Source organism: Littorina saxatilis, linkage group LG16, assembly GCF_037325665.1.
Source record: "Littorina saxatilis isolate snail1 linkage group LG16, US_GU_Lsax_2.0, whole genome shotgun sequence".
Lineage (NCBI taxonomy): Eukaryota > Metazoa > Mollusca > Gastropoda > Littorinimorpha > Littorinidae > Littorina > Littorina saxatilis.
This window is the reverse complement of record NC_090260.1, coordinates 53,509,683-53,531,388: the sequence shown is the minus strand read 5'-3', so window position 1 is coordinate 53,531,388 and position 21,706 is coordinate 53,509,683. Positions and strand designations below refer to the sequence as shown.

At 40.4% G+C, this 21,706-nt stretch overlaps 1 protein-coding gene and 1 long non-coding RNA gene across 4 annotated transcripts in view; one reads left to right on the top strand and one right to left on the bottom strand.

Annotated features, from left to right (window-relative positions):
- Positions 1 to 464: 464 nt before the first annotated feature.
- The window catches only part of LOC138951001 (uncharacterized), a 72,865-nt gene continuing 51,623 nt past the window's right edge, over positions 465 to 21,706 (bottom strand). The window contains exon 3 of the long non-coding RNA XR_011450916.1: positions 465 to 611. This is a non-coding gene — a long non-coding RNA (uncharacterized lncRNA). The remainder of the gene's footprint in view (positions 612 to 21,706) is intronic.
- Positions 8,863 to 21,235, top strand: LOC138951236 (uncharacterized). 3 transcript variants are annotated; one of them, XR_011451064.1, is made up of 5 exons: positions 8,863 to 9,170; positions 9,708 to 9,778; positions 10,679 to 10,914; positions 11,448 to 11,596; positions 19,541 to 21,231. XR_011451064.1 is itself a non-coding variant. In XM_070322889.1 (5 exons), exons 1-4 carry the CDS (start codon positions 8,960 to 8,962, stop codon positions 11,460 to 11,462), a joined length of 444 nt encoding a protein of 147 aa, XP_070178990.1. In that variant the 5' UTR covers positions 8,863 to 8,959; the 3' UTR covers positions 11,463 to 11,596; positions 19,541 to 21,235. The 3 variants fall into 3 exon arrangements, 2 of the variants coding, with proteins under 2 accessions (XP_070178990.1, XP_070178989.1); XM_070322889.1 differs by having other exon boundaries at positions 9,687 to 9,778; positions 10,679 to 10,804; positions 19,541 to 21,235; XM_070322888.1 differs by having other exon boundaries at positions 9,687 to 9,778; positions 19,541 to 21,229.

Here is a 21,706-nt window from a genome sequence, read left to right as displayed (position 1 = left end):
GAATCATTTTCGTGCTGTTCCCATTCCACGAATCTGGGAGGGACCTAAGCTTGGCGGGTCCATGGTTCGGTTCATTCAAACGGGGGCGGGTGTGACAGGGAGACTACCGCCGCCCTTCACAGCAGACTCTGCAGAGTTGTTCGCCTTAGAAGTTGTGAGATATTTATAGCTCTTTATAGCTCGCAAGGCAACACCTGTGGATTGTAGAGTTCTGTTTGTGATATCCTAAATATTCTGCATCAAATTTGGTGGGCATATTCAGTTGGACCCCGGGCACAAACTGGTGGATAAAAACCGGCGAAGCCGGGTATTTCTCTAGTTACAATATATTTTGATAACTGAACGAGAGCAGTCTAGAGATTCTACAACATGTTACAATGATGTCAGTTTTACTGTGGCCTGATTGGACCCGGCTTTCATAGCTGGATCAGAGTAAGGTTTAATATAACATGACAACGGCTGCCTCACGGGGGTTGTTAGCTCACGTAAAGACAGATACATCCGAGGTTTTCCGTTGTGCGTTGTGCGTAACCTGTTTGATGAGACTAAAGAGAAGAGACTTACCTCAGCATCGCCCTGTCTGTGTTTTGTGTCACCCAGGGCCTGTATTCCTGAAAAAAATGCAAAATTGTGTCCGTCAAAGTCAAACTGTCGTGTAACTACCGCCCAGTATTCGTTTATATCGCCCGATAATTATTTATGTTCCCCTGGTATTCATGTGAGTCTGGTAGAAGGTTGGCCACGATATCAGTTTACACATTCTCGACACTGTAATGCATTAAAGAAGACGCTTGCACGCTTTCGCCACAAAGCCGGTATGATCGAGCATCGGCGAGCAATATCTGGTATTTGTCCGCAATGCATTGGTGCTTAAATGACACCATTGTGTGACCATGAGGGACATAACCCTTCTAACAATATTGAACAAGATTTATTCAGAATTGACGGTTTGAATAACTATGAAAAGAGTGACATTGACAGTTTTTGTGAAGTTACCTGACAGGTAGCGACTTTAGAGGAGGGGGAGGGGTCCTCTAACTTTACAGCTCGGTGACACCCCGGTAAGGCCTTATCGGGGTTTCATAAATAACACTTAGCGGACTTATCGAGCAGAAGTCGTTCTATACTGGCCAGTATATGAGTTGCAGCTTTTTCAAGAATACGGGCCCAGGTCACTGCTGTCAGTTGCGGTCTGACTGGTGTCTGGAGAAATACGCTACAGCATAATATTGCTATGTGTTCAGTGTCCACTTTACATTTAGTCACATTTTGACAAGATGTTTTAGCGTAGAGGGGGGAATAGGGATGAGGGTTGTGGTGTATGTGTGTGTGTGTGTGTATGTGTGTGTGTCACTGTGTGTGTCACTGTGTGTGTCACTGTGTGTGTCTCACTGTGTGTGTCTTACTGTGTGTGTGTCACTGTGTGTGTGTGTGTGTGTGTCACTGCGGTGTGTGTGTGTGTGTGTGTCACTGTGTGTGTCAGTGTGTATGTGTGTGTGTCAGTGTGTCGCTGTGTGTGTGTGTATGTGTGTGTCACTGTGTGTGTGTGTCACTGTGTGTGTCACTGTGTGTGTCACTATGTGTGTGTGTGGGTGTGTGTGTGTGTGTGTGTGTGTGTGTGTGTGTGTGTGTCACTGTGTGTAATAGTGTGTGTGTCACTGTGTGTGTCACTGTGTGTAATAGTGTGTGTGTCACTGTGTGTAATAGTGTGTGTCACTGTGTGTAATAGTGTGTGTGTCACTGTGTGTGTCACTGTGTGTAATAGTGTGTGTGTCACTGTGTGTGTGTGTGTCACTGTGTGCGTCACTGTGTGTGTCACTGTGTGTCTGTGTGTGTGTGTGCGTTCCCAACTACATAACTGGGTTCCTTGCATTAACACACAAGCGTCCAACTGGGTTTGAAGAAAAAGTCGGTTTATGAAAATGGGACCCACTTTTTTTACTACTGTTTCTTGAAGAAAAGTGTCAAATGAGGGTTCTCAGAAGTTTTCAAGGCTGGAACCTCTTTGTACACTTTAGTCAATTTTGTGTGTATATTAGTTCACACATCAAAGTGTGTGAACAAGTTTCTGACATGCCAAAACACACAGCCCAAGGACAGCTAACTCTAGTTACTGACGCGTTGCAGTTTCAAGGTGGCGATGCCTCGTGGATCCAAGGTGAGCGGGAAACTTAATTTTACGATTGTTTGATGTATAATATATATTAGGGAACATAAACTGAATGCTTTTGTCATTGTTCTTTTTACTTTATTGTGAATAAGGGATTTTGTGAAGGCTATATTGTCTTGGGATGAGGCAGTGACTGATCGAATGGTTGCGAACGGCGAAGATAGTCTGGATCTATTTTTCACGCAAGACAAATTTCGTTACTTCGAGACATAGTATGTCTCTGCTTCTAATTTCATGCTTTTTTTTTCCTCCAGTGCTGAATTTATAGGGGTAGGTAACTTGAGAATGGTGATAATAATATGGCATTTCTTAGCTAAGCTTACAGAAAACACGATTTAAAACGACTGGCTGTCAATCCGATCTCTAATAGACGCACGCTGTTAGTGTTTAACACAGCACTCTCGGGGCAACTCTAATAATATTGATAGACATGCACAACAACATTGAATATTGACAGCATGCGCATGCATGTGTATATCATTGCTGTGAGTGTAATTGTTTGCATTTCATTTGCAGATGATTTCTTCAGCAAGCCAGGTCTTTGCATTTCTAAAGGAACGACGGGTAATTCAAAGGTGAGAAGGATCACGTTTAATCAATGTCAGTGCATCCTGGCTGGTCCATGAGAATTGGGAAATCTGTGGGTTGATCTGTAACCAAATGGCAAATCAAACCAATACATTTCATTTTTGTTGAGCTCCAGCCTGGCATTTAATATTATAAATGATGAGAAAGACTACATGGATCATTGGGTGAACATTCCATTGCCAGACATGTGTGATTGGGTTTTTATTGATTGTTGGATGCTTAACGCCCAGTCCACAACTATAGGCGACCTCCGGGACGACTCATGATAGGGTTTTTAAACGGGAAAATACAGGCGTATGGACATAGGGCGGCTAAAACAAAATGTCCCTCACAAAGAGAACACCACCTTGCGGCGAAGAACATTGGCGACCCCTGGAAACTAAAAGGGCTTAACCCCCTGTCCACCCCAACCGTTATGACTGCTTAAATGTCATCTGTCCCTCCGTTCGATTGTTCATCTGGCTGTCTGTCCGTCTTACTGTCCGTGCACGCCGGAGACATATGCAGACGAGTGTTCACTGAAGAAGCGGAGTCCGTTGGGAAGAACAAAATATCAAAACAAAACAAAATCCGTGAATCATGTTCATGCCCAGTGACCAGTAACCCGTGTCAGCCCGGTGTGGTGCACAGATTTACAAAATAAAATATCAGCCAGTGTTCAAACTGGGTCATCAGCTCCTCGCAAACCAGACAGCGAGACTGGTGTAGTCACTGGGCGAAAAGTCACGTTTTGGCACTATAACGTGGCATATAACATGAAACATGAAGTTAATCAACTGAATTTTGTGGCATTATACCTGTGCGATTCACATCAAGTTAGAAAAACTGCCGTAACGCAATAAAATCCCTGGGATTTTAGCGGGGTGCAAAACACGGTAAAACATCGAGTTTTGGTGTCTGCGTTTTGGACGTTTTCGCTACGTTAACGCACGGCGATTCACGTCGTGTTAAACGCGTTTCAGCAGTGCGCAAAACACCACAAAACCTATGGAGTTACGATAAGTTTTTCTGGTTTCTAAAACTTGATGTTAGAGTGTTGTTTTGATGGATTATTCTGCGTTTTAATCAGCCTGGTGCCGAACCCCGGCCGCCTCTCGGCGAGTCTGCAGAATCAGACGATTATCGGCTCCCTCTCTCTCTCTAGTTTCTCTCTCAGCACGGTCACACACACACACACACACACACACACACACACACACACACACACACACACACACACACACATACACACACACATTCACACACACACATTCACACCGTCACTGCACACGGCACACACACATGCACACACACACACACACACACACACACACACACACACACACACACACTGTGACTGACACTGACTGACCGTCACACACACACACACACACACACGGGCACACAGTGACACACACACACACACACACACACACACACACACACACACACACACACACACACACACACACACACACACACACAACTGAACACACACATACACACACTGATCATCAGTTTATAAATGTAAAAAAAAATGCAGTGCATATACATTTTTGGGGGGTATCTCTTATTTTCTCTATATGAGCCTTGTCACGTGTACAGGTTTAGGAGAGTAGGCTATGCATTTCCCGAATGCCCGTGCGTTGAGCAGAGAAAGTAGGTCAGTTCTAAGCTCACAATTTTAGTGGAACCAGATCGTAGTTTCCTTCTGTATTGCCATGCGCATGCAACACTTTTGCTTGGGGCCCTAGCCGAGTTAATCGTTTTCCCATGTGTTGCTGACCACAGATAGGCCTTTGTTCTACTTCCCCCCACCCCCCTCCCCGAAAAATCCGTCCGAGATGGTGGCTACTGACTGGACTTGCAAATTTCTCAACTTGTAGTACGTACAGTACAAACTGGATTGACTCGAATTTGAGTTTTGGGATTTCTCTTGCTCTACCTTTTCTGATAATGTTTTACTCACCTCGTGTTTAGATGCAATACATAATGTCTCTTTACATTTAGTCAAGTGTTGACTAAATGTTTTAACATAGAGCCGGGGGAATCGAGACGAGTGTCGTGGTGTATGTGTGTGTGTGTGTGTGTGTGTGCGTGTGTGTGTGTGTGTGTGTGTGTGTGTGTGTGTGTGTGTGTGTGTGTGTGTGTGTGTGTATGTGTGCGTGTGTGACTTGTGTGTGCGTGTGTGTGTGCGTGTGTGTGTGTAGAGCGATTCAGACCAAACTACCAGACCGATCTTTATGAAATTTTACATGAGCGTTCCTGGGAATGATATCCCCGACCATTTTTTTCTCTTATTAAAAAAATACCTTTGATGACGTCATATCCGGCTTTTTGTAAAAGTTGAGGCGACACAGTCACACCCTCATTTTTCAATCAAATTGATTGAAATTTTGGCCAAGCAATCTTCGACAAAGGCCGGACCTCGTTATTGCATTTCAGCTTGGTGGCTTAAAAATTATTAATGACTTTGGTCATTAAAAATCTAAAAATTGTAGAAAAAAAATGTATAAAACGATCCAAATGTACGTTCATCTTATTCTTCATCATTTTCTGATTCCAAAAACATAAATATTTTTTTTTTTTATCAAAATTAAGTTTTCGAAATCGATTTAAAAGCAATTGCATCTTATTCCTTGTCTGTTCCTGATTCCAAAGACATATAGATAAGATATGTTTGGATTAAAAACACGCTCAGAAAGTTAAAACGAAGAGAGGTACAGAAAAGCGTGCCATTCTTCTCAGCGCAACTACTACCCCGCTCTTCTTGTCAATTCCACTGCCTTTGCCACGAGCGGTGGACTGACGATGCTACGAGTATACGGTCTTGCTGAAAAATTGCATTGCGTTCAGTTTCATTCTGTGAGTTCGACAGCTTGACTAAATGTTGTATTTTCGCCTTACGCGACTTGTTTTGTTTTAGGATCGATTTTGATAATGATTGAGAAAGGAGAATAGCCGGTGTTAGTTTTACAGTCGGTTTTATGAAGTTTGAGTAAAGAAGTGCGTGGTTTTTACCCTCCCTTTCGTTTTCCTTCCCCTTCTTTAGTTTGCTATTATTGTGCCTAAGAGCCGAAATGGCTGCACTCTAACTCATCTTTGATCTCCCAAAAGACTCCATAAACAAACTAGTGTATCAAGAGGCTGGCTGCCCCTCGATGAAGAAAGAAGACTAAAGTCGGCCCAGTACGTATCAAGAGCAAGTACTTTTGACAATGCGGTGAACGAAGAGCTCACAGCTGAGTTCGACACAATAACCTCGGCCTCTTACCAAAACCTAACAAGTCGCGTAAGGCGAAAATACAATATTTTAGTCAAGTAGCTGTCAAACTCACAGAATGACACTGAACGCAATGCCATTTTTCAGCAAGACCGTATACTCGTAGCATCGTCAGTCCACCGCTCATGGCAAAGGCAGTGAAATTGACAAGAAGAGCGGGGTAGTAGTTGCGCTAAGAATATTTATATGTTTTTGGAATCAGAAAATTATGGAGAATAAGATGAACGTAAATTTGGATCGTTTTATAATTTATTTTTTTTTTACCGATTTTTCAGATTTTTAATGACCAAAGTCATCAATTAATTTTTAAGCCACCACGCTGAAATGCAATACCGAAGTCCGGGCTTTGTCGAAAATTACTTGACCAAAATTTCAACCAATTTGGTTGAAAAATGAGGGCGTGACAGTGCCGCCTCAACTTTCACGAAAAGCCGGATATGACGTCATCAAAGACATTTATCAAAAAAATGAAACAAATGTTCGGGGATTTCATACCTAGGAACTCTCATGTCAAATTTCATAAAGATCGGTCCAGTAGTTTGGTCTGAATCGCTCTACACACACACACGCGCACAGACAGACACACACACGTACACCACGACCCTCGTCTCGATTCCCCCTCTATGTTAAAACATCAAAACTTGACTAAATGTAAAAAGAAAAACACCCAGAATACACGAAGCAACGATCCCACTAGCAGACTATATGTTCAACCGATATTTCAAGAAAGTGGGGGTAAACCCAGGTAGGATGGCCCACATTCCCATTCACCCCTTCCCATTTTGGTTCATGGAATCCCCCATTATCATCCCTGATCATGATCTGGGTGTAACAAAAAAAGATAACCCTGTACTTGTCTCATCAATAGTAAAAGAAATAATCTCAAACAATAACAAAGATCACCTACAAATATTTACTGACGGCTCCCAAAAAATGATGACCAAGCTGACTGTGCTTTTGTCATTCCTGACCTCAAAATAAGTTTAAAAAAAATTAAACTCAACAAGGATGTGTCCATTTTCACTGCAGAAATGCTGGCTACGTTATCTTAAGAGCATGCCACTATATCAATGACCCCCCCCCTCGACCTCCAACAAGAGTCGTGATTCTCTCCGACTCAAAACCAGCATAACTGCTCTTCAAAATGGTTCCAGAAACCGGGAAGAGCTTCAGACGGAAATATTGTTCCTCTGTCACCAGATCATTGCCTCTTGAACAGAACTGACCCTTTGGCTACGTATACTTCCCCTCACACACATGGATCAGAGGCAAGGATATGGCTGATCTACGACTCGTTTAAATGTAAAACAGAAATGTAACACTATCTGTGACAATGACGGTTCTACGACTCGTTTGAATGACGGTATAGATCGAACCTTAACCCACAACTACGAAAATTTGTGTCAGACTTTTTTGAACAGGAAAATATGCCTCTATTCAACAGTAACCAACACATAGAAGATGTTTTTGAAACTTTACAGAAATGTAACACTAGCCTATCTGTGACAATGTTGCTTTTGAATTGAACCCACATTTGTTGAACAGGAGAGAATGTTCCTGTTCAACAGTGCCCAAAACACTGAATCTGACGTTTTTGAATCTTTTCTGTCATCTAACTGAATCTGACGTTTTTGAATCTTTTCTGTCATCTAGCCCAATTGCTCATGACTTCATCGATCTTGAACATGCCTACTTTTCAAAGAAAGACAGACAAAAGCGAAATCTGCATGTTAGCCATCTGCCTGAAATGGTCAATGCACTTTTGTAAAATTGTCACAGCTGTTATGCACTTTTGTGAAATGGTCAGTGCTGTTGTGCACTTATGCAAAACTTGGTGCTGTGCTGTTAACATTTGAACAAAAAGCATTTTGTTCAAATGTTTAGTGCAACTTGCTACTATATAATCGCTGTATGCGCTTTGTGGTTTTTCATGCACTGTTGTGAAAAGTTTGCGCTAAATGTTGGCACTATGCATCATTGTTGGAGCACCCTCCTGTAGTAGATGCACCATGCATAAAAATGTACTTATGTGAAATGTTTCGTGTAAATTATTGTCACAATAATGTTTTGTGCGCCCCCATGTATGTGTTCTGTGCTAATAATGCACGGTTGTGAAATGTCCGTACACATTTTGTGGCACTATGTAATTGTTAGTGCATCCTCCTGCGGATGCTTCGTGCTAAAATTGCACTTCCATTAAAATATTGTACGCTCATGTCAACTGGTACTATATTTTCAATTGTTTCTCTGTCAATTTCAGATGTTTGTTTCCAATTACTTCAGTATCTCCCTGTTGCAATTCCAGGTGATTCATTATGCATGTGCCAATTTGAGGTGTTTAATTCTGATTCCTGTATTTACAGTGTAAAATTAAAACTATTGTTTTCAAACATTCCTATGACACCTGGTAATGGTTCTGTGTTTTTTTTTCTAATTTGTATTTTGCTTTTCTGCAATAAATATTTGAAATGGATCTGAGACTGACTTACTACTTTCAAGTTAGCACTCTTTTTCACCACATTCCCACGTACAGATATTGCAATATCAACTCTTCCTTTCTACCTGTTTCAAACAAGCTCTATTTTTTAATTAAAAAGTTTTTTTTTCTTGTGGCTGTTTGATCAATTCATAGCAAGCATTGACTGAAATAAACAATTTATATATATCCAGCACAACATGCAATTCATTAACTTTTGACCCTAACCTTTAACACGTCCCAAAATAAATCTTTGGTGGACATTGCATCGACGCTGTTCATTTTGAATGAACATTTTTCTTGTTAGATCAGTGGTCTATGCCGGCGCATAGTTGTGTATTGACCGCCAACTCGCTGCGCTCGCGGTAAGTGCTGACAACCGGAAGAAAGCTGCATTCCGAAAAAAGTCACTTCCGTTTCGCCATTTTTCGATGATGCCAGAGAAGTGAACCATGATTTCAAGATGCCCGGTGCAAATTGTTGTATGCCTGGATGCAGCGTGAGCTCACTAAGATCTTCAACGCTTATAACTTTCCATGGTATACCAAACGGAAAAGCGGATGCCGAATGGAGAGCTGCTCTTATCCACAAAATCAACCGTGCTGACAAGCTTTTCAACCCGAAGAATGCGAGGATATGTTCCCGACATTTCAAAGAAACATGCTTCAAATACGGTACGTAAAAAACTAGTAATATAGCGAAAATAAGCTTTCATCTGATTGTCTGTGCTGTGTTGTTTTGCTTGTAATGCTTCAAGTGACGAAGTTCTAGCTAGTATCAATCAATCAATCAATCAGTATGAGGCTTAGTACTAGTAGTAACTAGTACTTTTACAGCTCGCAGACAAAAAATAACACAATCGTATTCTGAATCATACATTGACAAAGGCGTAATTCTGAGCTATAATTATTAGGTAATGGGGAAAAAAACCACTCTTTGTTCTTGTGATAATGTGTTTTTGAATATATTCTAGTAAACTTCTGGGTTAGAACTTAGATTTCTTTTGTTGTTTTACTCGGTCACTGAGTCAGTCTTGTTCATTCTTGACAGATTTGCAGTAGTGTGTTTTACTAATTCTTGTTTCTATTTCAATAGATCTAAATGTATAGGTCTGTTTAGTTAATTTAACTTATAATTTCGACTGAGCATTTTGAACATTTTCTTTGCATGTTTTTTTGCTGGGCCTACAGGCAAGCGAGCACTCATTCCAGGAAGTTTGCCAACCAACCATGTGCTACAGAAGTCAGTAGAAACACCAAAGACTCCAGCCAGGAAACCCCCAGTGAGTAAAAATTGCTGTTATTTGCCCAGTATAGTATGCTATTAGTGATACTGATAGTGATAATATGCTACTTGTAACTCTTTTGTGAGTACCGGTACATGTATACTGGGTGTTTTCTCAGTTTTTGTCCGCTGTCAGTGTGAGATTTATATTGTGGTATAACCTGTTTTTCTAGTTTCATGGTTTAGCCACGACTCACTTTGAATGAGGGTCATCTGCCAGGCATTTAGCTGATTATCTGATAAGTGATATTTATTAATTTGCTATTTATAAATTACAGTTACAGTACACTAACACTGTCGCACAAAGTATGTGACTTTAAAAAAAGATTTGTTTGAAATCATGTGAGCTCTGTCCACTAGATGATGGAGAAGGGATTTTTTCCAGTTGAGTCTGCAACATGGATTTTTTCTCTCTCAGGATAACAAATACAGTATGGTAGGAAAAATTTTGGGTTGGTGTGGCGATAACTTCTTCTTCTGCGTTCGTGGGCTGAAACTCTCATGTACACTCGTGTTTTTACGTGTATGACCGTTTTTACCCCGCCATTTAGGCAGCCACACGCCGCTTTCGGAGGAAGCATGCTGGGTATTTTCGTGTTTCCATAACCCACCGAACTCTGACATGGATTACAGGATCTTTTCCGTGCGCACTTGGTCTTGTGGTTGCGTGTACACACGAAGGGGGATAAGTCCCTAGCAGGTCTGCACACAAGTTGACCTGGGAGATCGGAAAAATCTCCACTCTTAACCCACCAGGCGGCCGCGGCCGGGATTCGAACCCTCGACCTTCCGATTACGAGGCCGACGTCTTACCACCCCGCCACAGCGCCCGTCGTGTGGCGATAACAATAAAGATATGTCATAGTGACTTGACTAATTGATTTGAATTCTGCTGCAGGTCAGTCGCCCCCCACCTCCTGCTCCTGACCTGGTTGCCTACTACAACTTCGAGGAAATACGACAGGACACCCTTCAGCTTGCTGCACCATGGTGTCTCTTGGAGAACAGCAAGGAACAGATACAGGTGGGAATAACCGAAGCCAGCCAAGTGAAACTGTTGTCCTCTACGTTATGATTACGTACTCCAGCAGACATCAACTTGTGGTCGACGTGCGTGGGTTTTGCTCAAAATACGTAAGTATTCGTCAGTGTTTGGCTTCTCGAATTAAGTTTTAACTTAATCTCTGACTCGAACCACAGGCGGAAGGTATCGTTCACTGGACCACTACTTACATAGAAAGAGGACACTGAACGAATCGTCGGTAAGCTTACCACACTGTCATACTGTCATACTCATAGTGATTTCACTGATACATTTGTACAGGTAAACATGGCTGTTTGCTGAAAAAATCGTTGTAAAAAATTGTAATGTCTCTGAAGTTTGATTCAGTCCGTCATTCATTTTGATGGGAAGTCAACCCTTGGTGAGGCTAATACTAATATTGTTTTGATCTGTATTCTGCCAGTGCCATTGCCAACTGCCATGGTTGTTCTTGTGGAGTTCTAGAACAAGCTCTGGTTTGAATGACCAGCTAAAATTAATGCTAATAGTAAATAAGTACATTATTTTTGCATTAGCGGGGTATACAAAATATTTTATTAAAAAAATACCGCATGGTTTTGCTTGATCAAATCATTTATCAGCTAACAATATGCTTTTATTTCAGTTGGACCTGACTTGAGCATGGTTCCGTTGTCTCCGCAACAACAGCTTGATTGAGATACAGGCATGTCCAGTTTTCAGCAAGTGCAGGCTGAGTGTGAAGATCTGATGGCTGATCTAGACACAACATAAGCTGCTTGACACTATTCCAAGGTAAGCGAGAAGCTTTGAAAATAGTTACTTTAATTCAGTAATGCGTAATTAGGAACTTCCGGTTGCGCGTCTGATGTCAGACTGCCCCTTCTTCGAGAGCTCCAGTGTTTTGGGTCTACAACCTTTCAAAAGTGGACCTACACCAGCTTCTCGGCCGTAGCTAGTCTACATACAGTCCCAGCGACGTACAAGACTGTTTTTTGCTCGTTTAAAGGTACTGTCTTTTGTGTGTTTTTCCGCCGATTCAATCGGCAGCGACCGGCTTCGTCCTTGTTTCAAGATGGCCGCGTATACCCAAAATTCAGACACTATCCAACCTGTTTTTGTTCAACACAAACATCTGCCTACAGAATCAGACAAGCCTTACACGGTTCATGAGATATGCAGCGCATGTGAACGAAAAACTGGACATGACACCATTCTCGGTGCACAGAGGCTCGGAGCACTATGGAGAATATACCCCAAGTCTAGGGCAACGCGATTAAAGCTTCTGCTCAACGGGGTGGCACTACGAGGGGTCACCGTAAGCTTCAGGGACAAAAATCCCTTCATCATCCAAACCCAAGATGGAGAAAAGGAGCTTAAAACAACGAAAGTTACAATTGGGAATCTCCCAATCTCATTCAGCAACAAGGAAATCCTCGCTATGATCCAAAAGGTAGGGGGGAAACCCCGCTCAGAGCTATACATGGAAAAAGATAGGGATGAAAACGGTGGGCTTACCCGTTGGTTGACCGGCCGACGTTTCATTTACGTCGAGGTTCCCGATCGTCCTCTCCCAGCAAGGGTAAACCTGGGAAACTTTAAAGCGTCCATCTACCACTTCGAACAGAAAGAAGAACGTAGAATCCAACAAGGAACGTGTGGGCGGTGCCTCACGCAGGGTCATACAGCCTCGAACTGCAGAAATGACGTCATTTGTCTTGATTGTCACAAACCGGGTCACAGAAGGGGAGACCCGCACTGCGACGCCTTCCCAAATGACACCGACACCGACAGCAATGAACCAACACAGGGGAAGAACACAGATGCCACCCCTCAGGACCAAGACGTGGATACCGGTAGCACTATCCTCGCCACTCCTATCACAACCACAACGACAGAAGCCAACCCCAACCACTCCCAGTCCGAGGACACAGGTCGAGTCAACACAACTGCCAAGACGCGGAAAAGCCGACCATGCACACAGCAGTCAACCTTGGCCTTCCCTAGGTCAAGATCTTACACACCAGGCAAGAGACTCAGGGATTCCCCCCCTGCAGACCAAAACTTAGTGAAGATGACACGCACTGACGCTGCACGTGAGAAAACAGACTCAGCCAATGTTGACAACTCTGACATAGAAAGTGTGTGCGAAGACCGTGACGAAAACACGCCGCACAGCGTGTGGGGTTGACACGTGCCTCGACCTTGTGTCTTGACCGTATGTGTTTTTTTTTCTTCCACCCTGGCTTGCCCCACGGACTCTGAATTTTGATCGTGATTTCAACAATATGTAATCTACCTTCGCCATGGCTTTATCAGTCTGTTCGATAAACATACATGGTTTATGGAACAGGACAAAACGCAAAACTATTTTTCATAATCTTAAAAAGAATGGATTTGATATTGTATGTTTGCAGGAAACCTACATAACAGACAGTGACGTTGAACAGTGGGAAAGGGAATGGGGAGGGAAAATCTTCCACGTTTCCTCTACCAGCCATAGTCTTGGACAAGTCATTTTAGTGAAAAAATCCTTTCCTTATGACGTTGCATGTGTTGTAAAATCTAAAAGAGTGCTTGAATTGGAAATCCACGCAGATGAAGAAAGTATATATATTTTTAACGTCTACAGTCCAAATGAAGTTCATGAGAAAAGGCTTTTTTACGAATTCCTCTCCAACTGTCTAAATGAGCGAATTTATGAGAAAAAAATTGTCTGTGGAGATTTTAATTGTGTACTTGATAATCAATTAGATATCATAAGCGGCGGAAAGCATAACAACACAGATGTTGAAATGTTTAAGACGATGTTGACTACATGTGCATTAAACGATTTGTGGCGTTTGGCACATGGAGACGACAAGGAGTTTACATGGTACCGGAAAACTCCTTTCATAGCAAGAAGATTGGATTATATACTTGTGTCGGATAACATTTTAAATCGTGCACATGAGTGCGAAATTCAATCCGTTGCCCAGAGCGACCATAGAATGGTTAGAATGAAATACAGTCTGACTCATATGGAGAGAGGCCCGTCATACTGGAAATTTAACGACAGTTTATTGAAAGATAGAGTGTTTGTTGAAGGTTTAAACACCTTTTTGGAGAATTATGACAACGAGTATCTTGATTTTGATTCACAAGTTAAATGGGACCTATGTAAAATAAAAATTAAAGAATTTTCTATTGACTATAGTAAATGTAAAAAACGGCAAACAGTTGTAGACCAACAACAAATGCAAAAGGATTTGAATCAATTAGATAAACAGATATCCATGCACCCTGAAAATTCAACATTTATTGTTGAAAAGGAAAAATTAAAAGCAAAGTTGGAAATATATGATATTCAAAAGGCAAAGAGTGCTCAAATTCGATCCCGTGAAAAATATATCGAAGAAGGTGAAAAGAATACAAAATATTTTCTAAATATGGAAAAAGTGAAAGCTAATTTAAAATTTATGGACAGATTAATTGATGAAAATGGCTCTCAGATAACGACGCAAAAAGGTATTTTACAGGAGCAAGTGAGATTTTACAATAACGTGTTTGATAAAAATGGGAATTTTGTTGAGGAGGATGCTGAAAGTAAAGTTCTTAATTTAAATATTCCTCAGTTAAATGACGAACACAAATATGTTTTGGAAACTGATTTTACCGTGTTAGAAATCGGCAGGGCGCTGTATCTATTAAAAAATGGTTCGTCACCAGGTTTAGACGGATTGACTACAAGTTTCATGAAATTTTGTTGGCCTAAAGTAAAAAATATGGTGGTTAATTCCCTTCAAAATGCATTTAGAGTCGGTGAATTGTCAGATACTCAGAAAAGAGCAGTTATCACGTTAATTCATAAGGGTAAAGATTTGCCGAGAGATAGCCTTAAGAATTGGAGACCTATATCTGTAACCAATACAGATTATAAAATGCTGGCAAAATGTTTATCGCAGCGCTTATCTGGTGTTATTTCTGACCTCGTGTCGGAAGATCAGACAGGATTTATTAAGGGAAGAAAGGCAAGTAACTTGATTAGATTAATCGATGATGTCATTAATTACGCAAATGAAAGAAATCAACCCGGTATATTACTTGCCCTTGACTACGCCCGAGCCTACGATTCCATCTCAAAAGACTATGTGGTCTGGTCCTTTAAAAAATTTGGTTTTGGCGAAAAATTTGTGAAATGGATTAAAGTTCTAATGACAAACACCACGAGCTGCATAAATTATATGGGCTGGATTTCGGAAGAAATAAGTGTGAATTCCGGAATCCGTCAGGGATGTCCCCTCTCACCTTTGGCCTTCGTGCTTGCTGTAGAATTATTAGCAATCAAAATCCGAAGTCACCCCAATATTAAAGGATTTGCCTTACCAGATGTAGATTTTGCAGAACAAACATCGCGTATCCTGAAACTGGCTATGTACGCCGATGATATAACTGTTTTACTTCAAGATAAAAACGACATGGAAACGGTTTTGGAAATCATTGATGATTTCTCCAATATATCTCGCTTAAAATTAAATAAAAGTAAAACGGAAGCAATGTGGTTGGGATCGCGTAAAAACTGTCAAGAGAAATATTGCGATATTAAATGGAATACCCAGGTTAAAATCATGGGAATTATTTTTAAAAATGACATCCCGGCCTCTGAAATTATGGAAAATTGGTCCAAAAGACTTGAAAAAGTTGAACAAATCATTTGCAGATGGTCAAGAAGGAATTTAAGTATAAGCGGCAAATTGTGTATTATTAAGTCCTTCTTAGTTTCACAATTTGTTTACGCTATGCAGGCGCTTCTTGCCCCTGTTAAAGTTCTCGATAAGCTGAATACTATTTTGTTCAGATTTCTCTGGAAAAGGAAGTATTCAAATACAAAAGCCTTTGAAAAAGTTAAACGAAATGTATTGTGTAATGTGGTGGAAGAAGGTGGTATTAACATGATAAACGTCCACGATATGCAGACTTCTTTTTTACTCACATGGGCAGCAAAACTTCAACAACGAAAATATGAACCGTGGACAACGATTCCATTAAGTCTTTATCAGGTATTGGGAAGAAATTTACTTTGTTTTAAAGCCACAACACCACTAAAACTGTTTCAAGGTATTGAATGCATTCGATCAAACTTTTGGAAAGAAGTTCTCTTAAAATGGATCCATAATAAAGCATTGATTTATGAGAGAGAAGATCGCTTTGGTGATCAATGTTTATGGAACAATATAAATGTGATGTATAAAAATAAAAGCTTATATTTTAAAAAATGGATAGAAGCACACTTAGATACGGTGAAAGATATTTGGGATAACGGAGATATGATTCCTTTTAACCAGCTGTGCACAAAGATAGGATACAGTCCCTCTAGATTTTTTGAGTACGGCGCAATGAAGACCGCTGTGCGAGCGCTTGCACTTCGCAAAAACACAGCCAGCCCGCGAGCAGGCGAACACAATAATGACCTTGACACGCGGAACCCTGTGATCACTAACCCTTCCGCGAGAAAGTTTCGCATGCTGATAGTCCAGTCTAAAGCGAGCGAGCCTTGCGCTGTTACATTTTGGTTACATAAATATCAGGTTAAACTAGATCACAATTATTGGCTGTTAGCAAGCGAATGTACAAAAGAAGAAAGATTGAGATTGTTACAATGGACAATTTTACATAATATTTATCCCACGAATATATTATTAAATAAAATGAAAATTAGAGAAACAAAATTATGTACATTTTGTAAACACATTGATTATGTTGAACACTTTTTTTGGCAGTGTGAGAAGTTGACGTGCTTTTGGGAAAATGTTGTCCATTATATGTTTAGAAATACAGGATTAAATGTGCACCTCTCAGAACAAGATATCTTGTTTGGTTATCAACCTAATAATATATGCCAAAATAATAAGGTAATTAATCACATTATTTTGATTGCAAAAATGTGTATTAGTAAATATAAGTATGGTGATAGATACGATTTGAATAGTATATTGGAAAATGAAATGTACATTAGAAGATTGTGAGTACTGTATAAGTCGAGACGAGGTGAAGTTTGTTCATGGAACGTTTGATAATTTGAAGAAAAAAAAAAAAAAAAAGAAAAAAGTATACATTATAAATGATACCACCACCATCATTACCCACCCCCACCCACCGCCTCTCTCTCTCTCTCTCTCTCTCTCTCTCTCTCTCTCTCTCTCTCTCTCTCTCTCTCTCTCTCTCTCTCTCTCTCTCCCTCTCTCTCTCTCTCTCCCTCTCTCTTTCCCCCTCTCTCTCCTTCTCTCTCTCTCTCTCTCTCTCTCTCTCTCTCTCTCTCTCTCTCTCTCTCTCTCTCTCTCTCTCTCTCTCTCTCTCTCTCTCTCTCTCTCTATCTCTCTCTCTCTCGTCTGTCTGTTATGTCTTAATGTTGTATATATATATTTATACTTGCCATTTATGATACATGTTGAAGGATGAATGATGATACATTGTAGACGGATGCATGTTACTGATTAAAAGCCCCACAATGATGTGCTTGGCAAATACAAAAAAAAAAGAAAAAAAAAAAAAAAAAAAAAAGTAATGCGTAATTATGTATGCAATACTCCTGCTGGTGAGTTCACTACAAACAGGTACTACATTAGAACTAGAAGAATAGGTTCCACAAGAACATTTCTGACTGTTGATGCCACTAAAACTCTCGTTACATCCTGCATTCTGTGTAGATTAGATTACAGCAAATCCCTTCTCATAGGCTGCCCTGACTCCACTCTCCAACCCTTGCATAAAGTACAACACTCTGCAGCACTCCTCTCATGAAAGAACTTCACTGGCTTCCTGTGTCTCAACGTATTAGGTATAAAGCTGCCTGCTTCTGCTACAAGATCATCTCTGAATCGGCACCTGCCTATCTTTCGGAACTGGTCTCCCTCTACACTCCCTCTCGCACCCTTCGTTCTTCTGCTGATGCTCGACTTCTCCGTCAAGGTTGCTTTAAGCGCAAGGCTCATGGCTTCCGCACGTTTTCATATCATGGCCCTCAGTTATGGAATTCACTCCCCTTTCTATTACGTCACTCTCCATACATTTCATCTTTTAAGTCCAATTTGAAAACTCACTTGTTCCAACAACATTACGGATAGTTCCTTAGGCCAAACAAAAAAATAGTCTGTTTACGGTAACATCGGCCCAAAAAATAGGGTCGGTAGGTCGGGATTTTTTTTTTCTCCAAAAAACATTATCAAATTATTTTGCCAAAAAACAAACTTTGTTTTAAAATTTTAATTTTTTTTCTTTTTTTCCCAAATGCCCCCCAAAAAAGTCTAGGGTCGCGCAAAAAAATAGGGTCGGTCGGGATACCGTAAACAGACTTCTTATATTTAGTCAAGTTTTGACTAAATATTTTAACATCGAGGGGGAATCGAAACGAGGGTCGTGGTGTATGTGCGTGTGTGTGTGTGTCTGTGTGTGTGTGTGTGTGTGTGTGTGTGTGTGTGTGTGTGTGTAGAGCGATTCAGACTAAACTACTGGACCGATCTTTATGAAATTTGACATGAGAGTTCCTGGGTATGAAATCCCCATACGTTTTTTTCATTTTTTTGATAAATGTCTTTGATGACGTCATATCCGGCTTTTCGTGAAAGTTGAGGCGGCACTGTCACGCCCTCATTTTTTAACCAAATTGGTTGAAATTTTGGTCAAGTATTGTTCGACAAAGCCCGGACTTCGGTATTGCATTTCAGCGTGGTGGCTTAAAAATCAATTAATGACTTTGGTCATTAAAAATCTGAAAATTGTAAAAAAAATATGTTTTTTATAAAACGATCCAAATTTACGTTCATCTTATTCTCCATCATTTGCTGATTCCAAAAACATATAAATATGTTATATTCGGATTAAAAACAAGCTCTGAAAATTAAATATATAAACATTATTATCAAAATTAAATTGTCGAAATCAATTTAAAAACACTTTCATCTTATTCCTTGTCGGTTCCTGATTCTAAAAACATATAGATATGATATGTTTGGATTAAAAACACGCTCAGAAAGTTAAAACGAAGAGAGGTACAGAAAAGCGTGCTATCCTTCCCAGCGCAACTACTACCCCGCTCTTCTTGTCAATTTCACTGCCTATGCCGTGAGCGGTGGACTGACGATGCTACGAGTATACGGTCTTGCTGCGTTGCATTGCGTTCAGTTTCATTCTGTGAGTTCGACAGCTACTTGACTAAATGTTGTATTTTCGCCTTACGCGACTTTTTTGGGCCTTAGCATAGAGTCTGTGGATGTGAGATGTGCATGATGTGTTGTTTGAATCTGACAGTGATTGTATGAATTGTTTATACACGTATTGTCACGCGCTTTGAACTTCTGATAAGGCGCTTTATAAATGCCCGTTATTATTATTATTATTATAAAGTAGATACACACTTGTAAACTTATGTTAGTTTTCACACGTGAGCATGAAGTGCCTTTATGAGGAATGTATAGTGGCTTGCAATATTGAATTTGAGGGATGTTTGCAGTTATATAATATATTATAGCACAGCTCAGTTTTCTTCAGGGTTCCGTGAGAACAGTGAAATTCTCCTTTGAGGACTGAAAAATATCTTGGATAATTGGTCTTAATTGGGGGGGGGGGGGGAGATTTAAAACATAAGTACATTCACATGTGTTTTTCATTTTCACTGTGTAAAGGTGGGGAGGTCCTTCTCTACTTGTTTCTTTGTTTTCCCATTGACATATATTTTTGTTCTTGTCTATATTTTTTACATAGGTGCTGTCCTCATCCCCAGCCGACTGTTTCCGCTGAAGCCGTGAAGGATGCTTCTTCATGTAGGCGTGGACATCTTTTTCGTCGCCGTGCAAGGCTTCCAGTTCCAGTACCATATAATTTTGTGAATACTCTGGGGACCTGTCATCAACTTTGGAAGGACGCTTTGTTTTAACACTTTGTACCCCATCTATGTTGACCAAGATTTGTTAAGCCGAGACCAGCTGTGCTGCAGCAGGTCACTCAGAATTGTAGAAACTGTATCAACAGGCTAGAATCCTGGCGTTAGATCAACGTTACAGGAAGCGACTGAAGCTAACAGTCTAAGCAGGATGCGGATATGTGCCGAATGATAACAGATGCAATGTACATAGTGACTGTGTGTACCTGGGAGACAAGGAGTTAAGACCACATCTGAACTGAGGATTTAGTCTCTCCATAATCAAACGCTGAAGAAGATTTCAGAATGAACTTTGTTAGATAAATTATGGTTGTTATGATCGTCACATTTTAGGTCCCCCCCTCCCCCCCTTTTCAAACTTCCCCGCTTTTCAGACCTTACATTTTTGGATTTTCTGTTCACAACCTGTTGTACATTTACCTACATATTAAGCAGGTTTCCTCCTTTTTAAGACCAGCTTATTTTTTTTTTATTCTTGGAGGCCTGAAAAGGGGGTTTGGAAGGACACTGTATTTGTTTGTTCGAAATTCAGAATTCAAATAATTCTTTATCAAAGAGTGATTACTGCCTCACCATAGCAGTTAGGCCAGTCTTACTAACTCTTACTTTTATTAATGTGCCTTGATGCAAAGACGTTGAGCAGTTTTCAGATGTTTATGAATCCAGGGCTTTCAAAATTTACTGACATGTTGGACTCCATGACATCCAAACATGAAGTTCAGTTACCCCTTTTTAACTTTGAAGGTCACATTGTGGGCGAAATTTTAGCAAAAAGTTGGAACATGGTATGACTGTTCTTACTCACAAGGGAAATGATTTTGTTATTTACTGATTTTCATTTTGTGTGGCCTTCTTTCACCCATTTAATCATTCATAAATGTTCATACCCAAGGGAAGTAATTCACATATATCTATGGCCAATGTTTTCACAGGGCATCTGCCCCCCCCCCCCCTCCCAACACACACTCACATGGGCTAAAACTTACATGGCTCTTATGGGTTTGACGCTCTTACTCACAAGGGAAGTAATTTACTGATGGTGTGTTTTCATTTCGTGTGGCCTTCACCGATTTAAATAATTTATTTTAGCTTATCCAAGTATAGTGTGGATGAACACTGTCTCCACTCAAAATAGTCCTTTGCTATTGTACATTGTGAATCAGCATTTTTGTTTTTGTCCTGTTTGAATAAAGTGCAATAATTTTACAACCAAAGTGTTAATGTTAAAGATGTTTACATAATGTGTGAAGGATGATGCATTTGAAAACTAATATTGTTAAATGTAAATTGACCTGTGACAAGTCAGCATAGTGCAATATCCAAGCATGAAACCCGCACACAATTCCCAAACAACATGCTTTCTTTTCCACAAAATTCCATCCAGTGGAAAACAATTATGTGAACGTCATAACATGGTGGTTTTTTTACATTAATAATCAAGCCTTACACCAACTAAAATGGTGTTAATAGGCATTTGAGCAAGCTTTAACACCAACATAACATGGAGTTAATAGGCATTTGAGCAAGCTTTAACATGGGGGTTTTGCATGTTATACCAGCAATAACATGATGTTAATCACATTACAAGCAAGCTGTTACACCACCAAAACAAACAGTTTTGCAAGTTAAGTCTACGGTAACATGATGTTAATCACATTACAAGCAAGCTGTAACACCACCAAAACAAGCAGTTTTGCAAGTTAAGTCTACGATAACATGATGTTACTTGGCGTTAAACCAAAGCTTTAATGCCATCAAAACTTGGAATTTTTGCATGTTACAGACATGCTGTAACATGGTTTAACATGATGTTTTGACCGTCGCAAAACGCGCTGAAATTCCAGGCAATTTCGCTGCGATAACTTCAACAAAATCCAATCAAAATCTGGCGTTGTCGTGAACACCAAAATGTGATAAACCCATTGAAACTTGAAGTTTTGTTGGGATTTTGAGTAGTTTTGTAAGATACAAAACGCCACTTTTCGCCC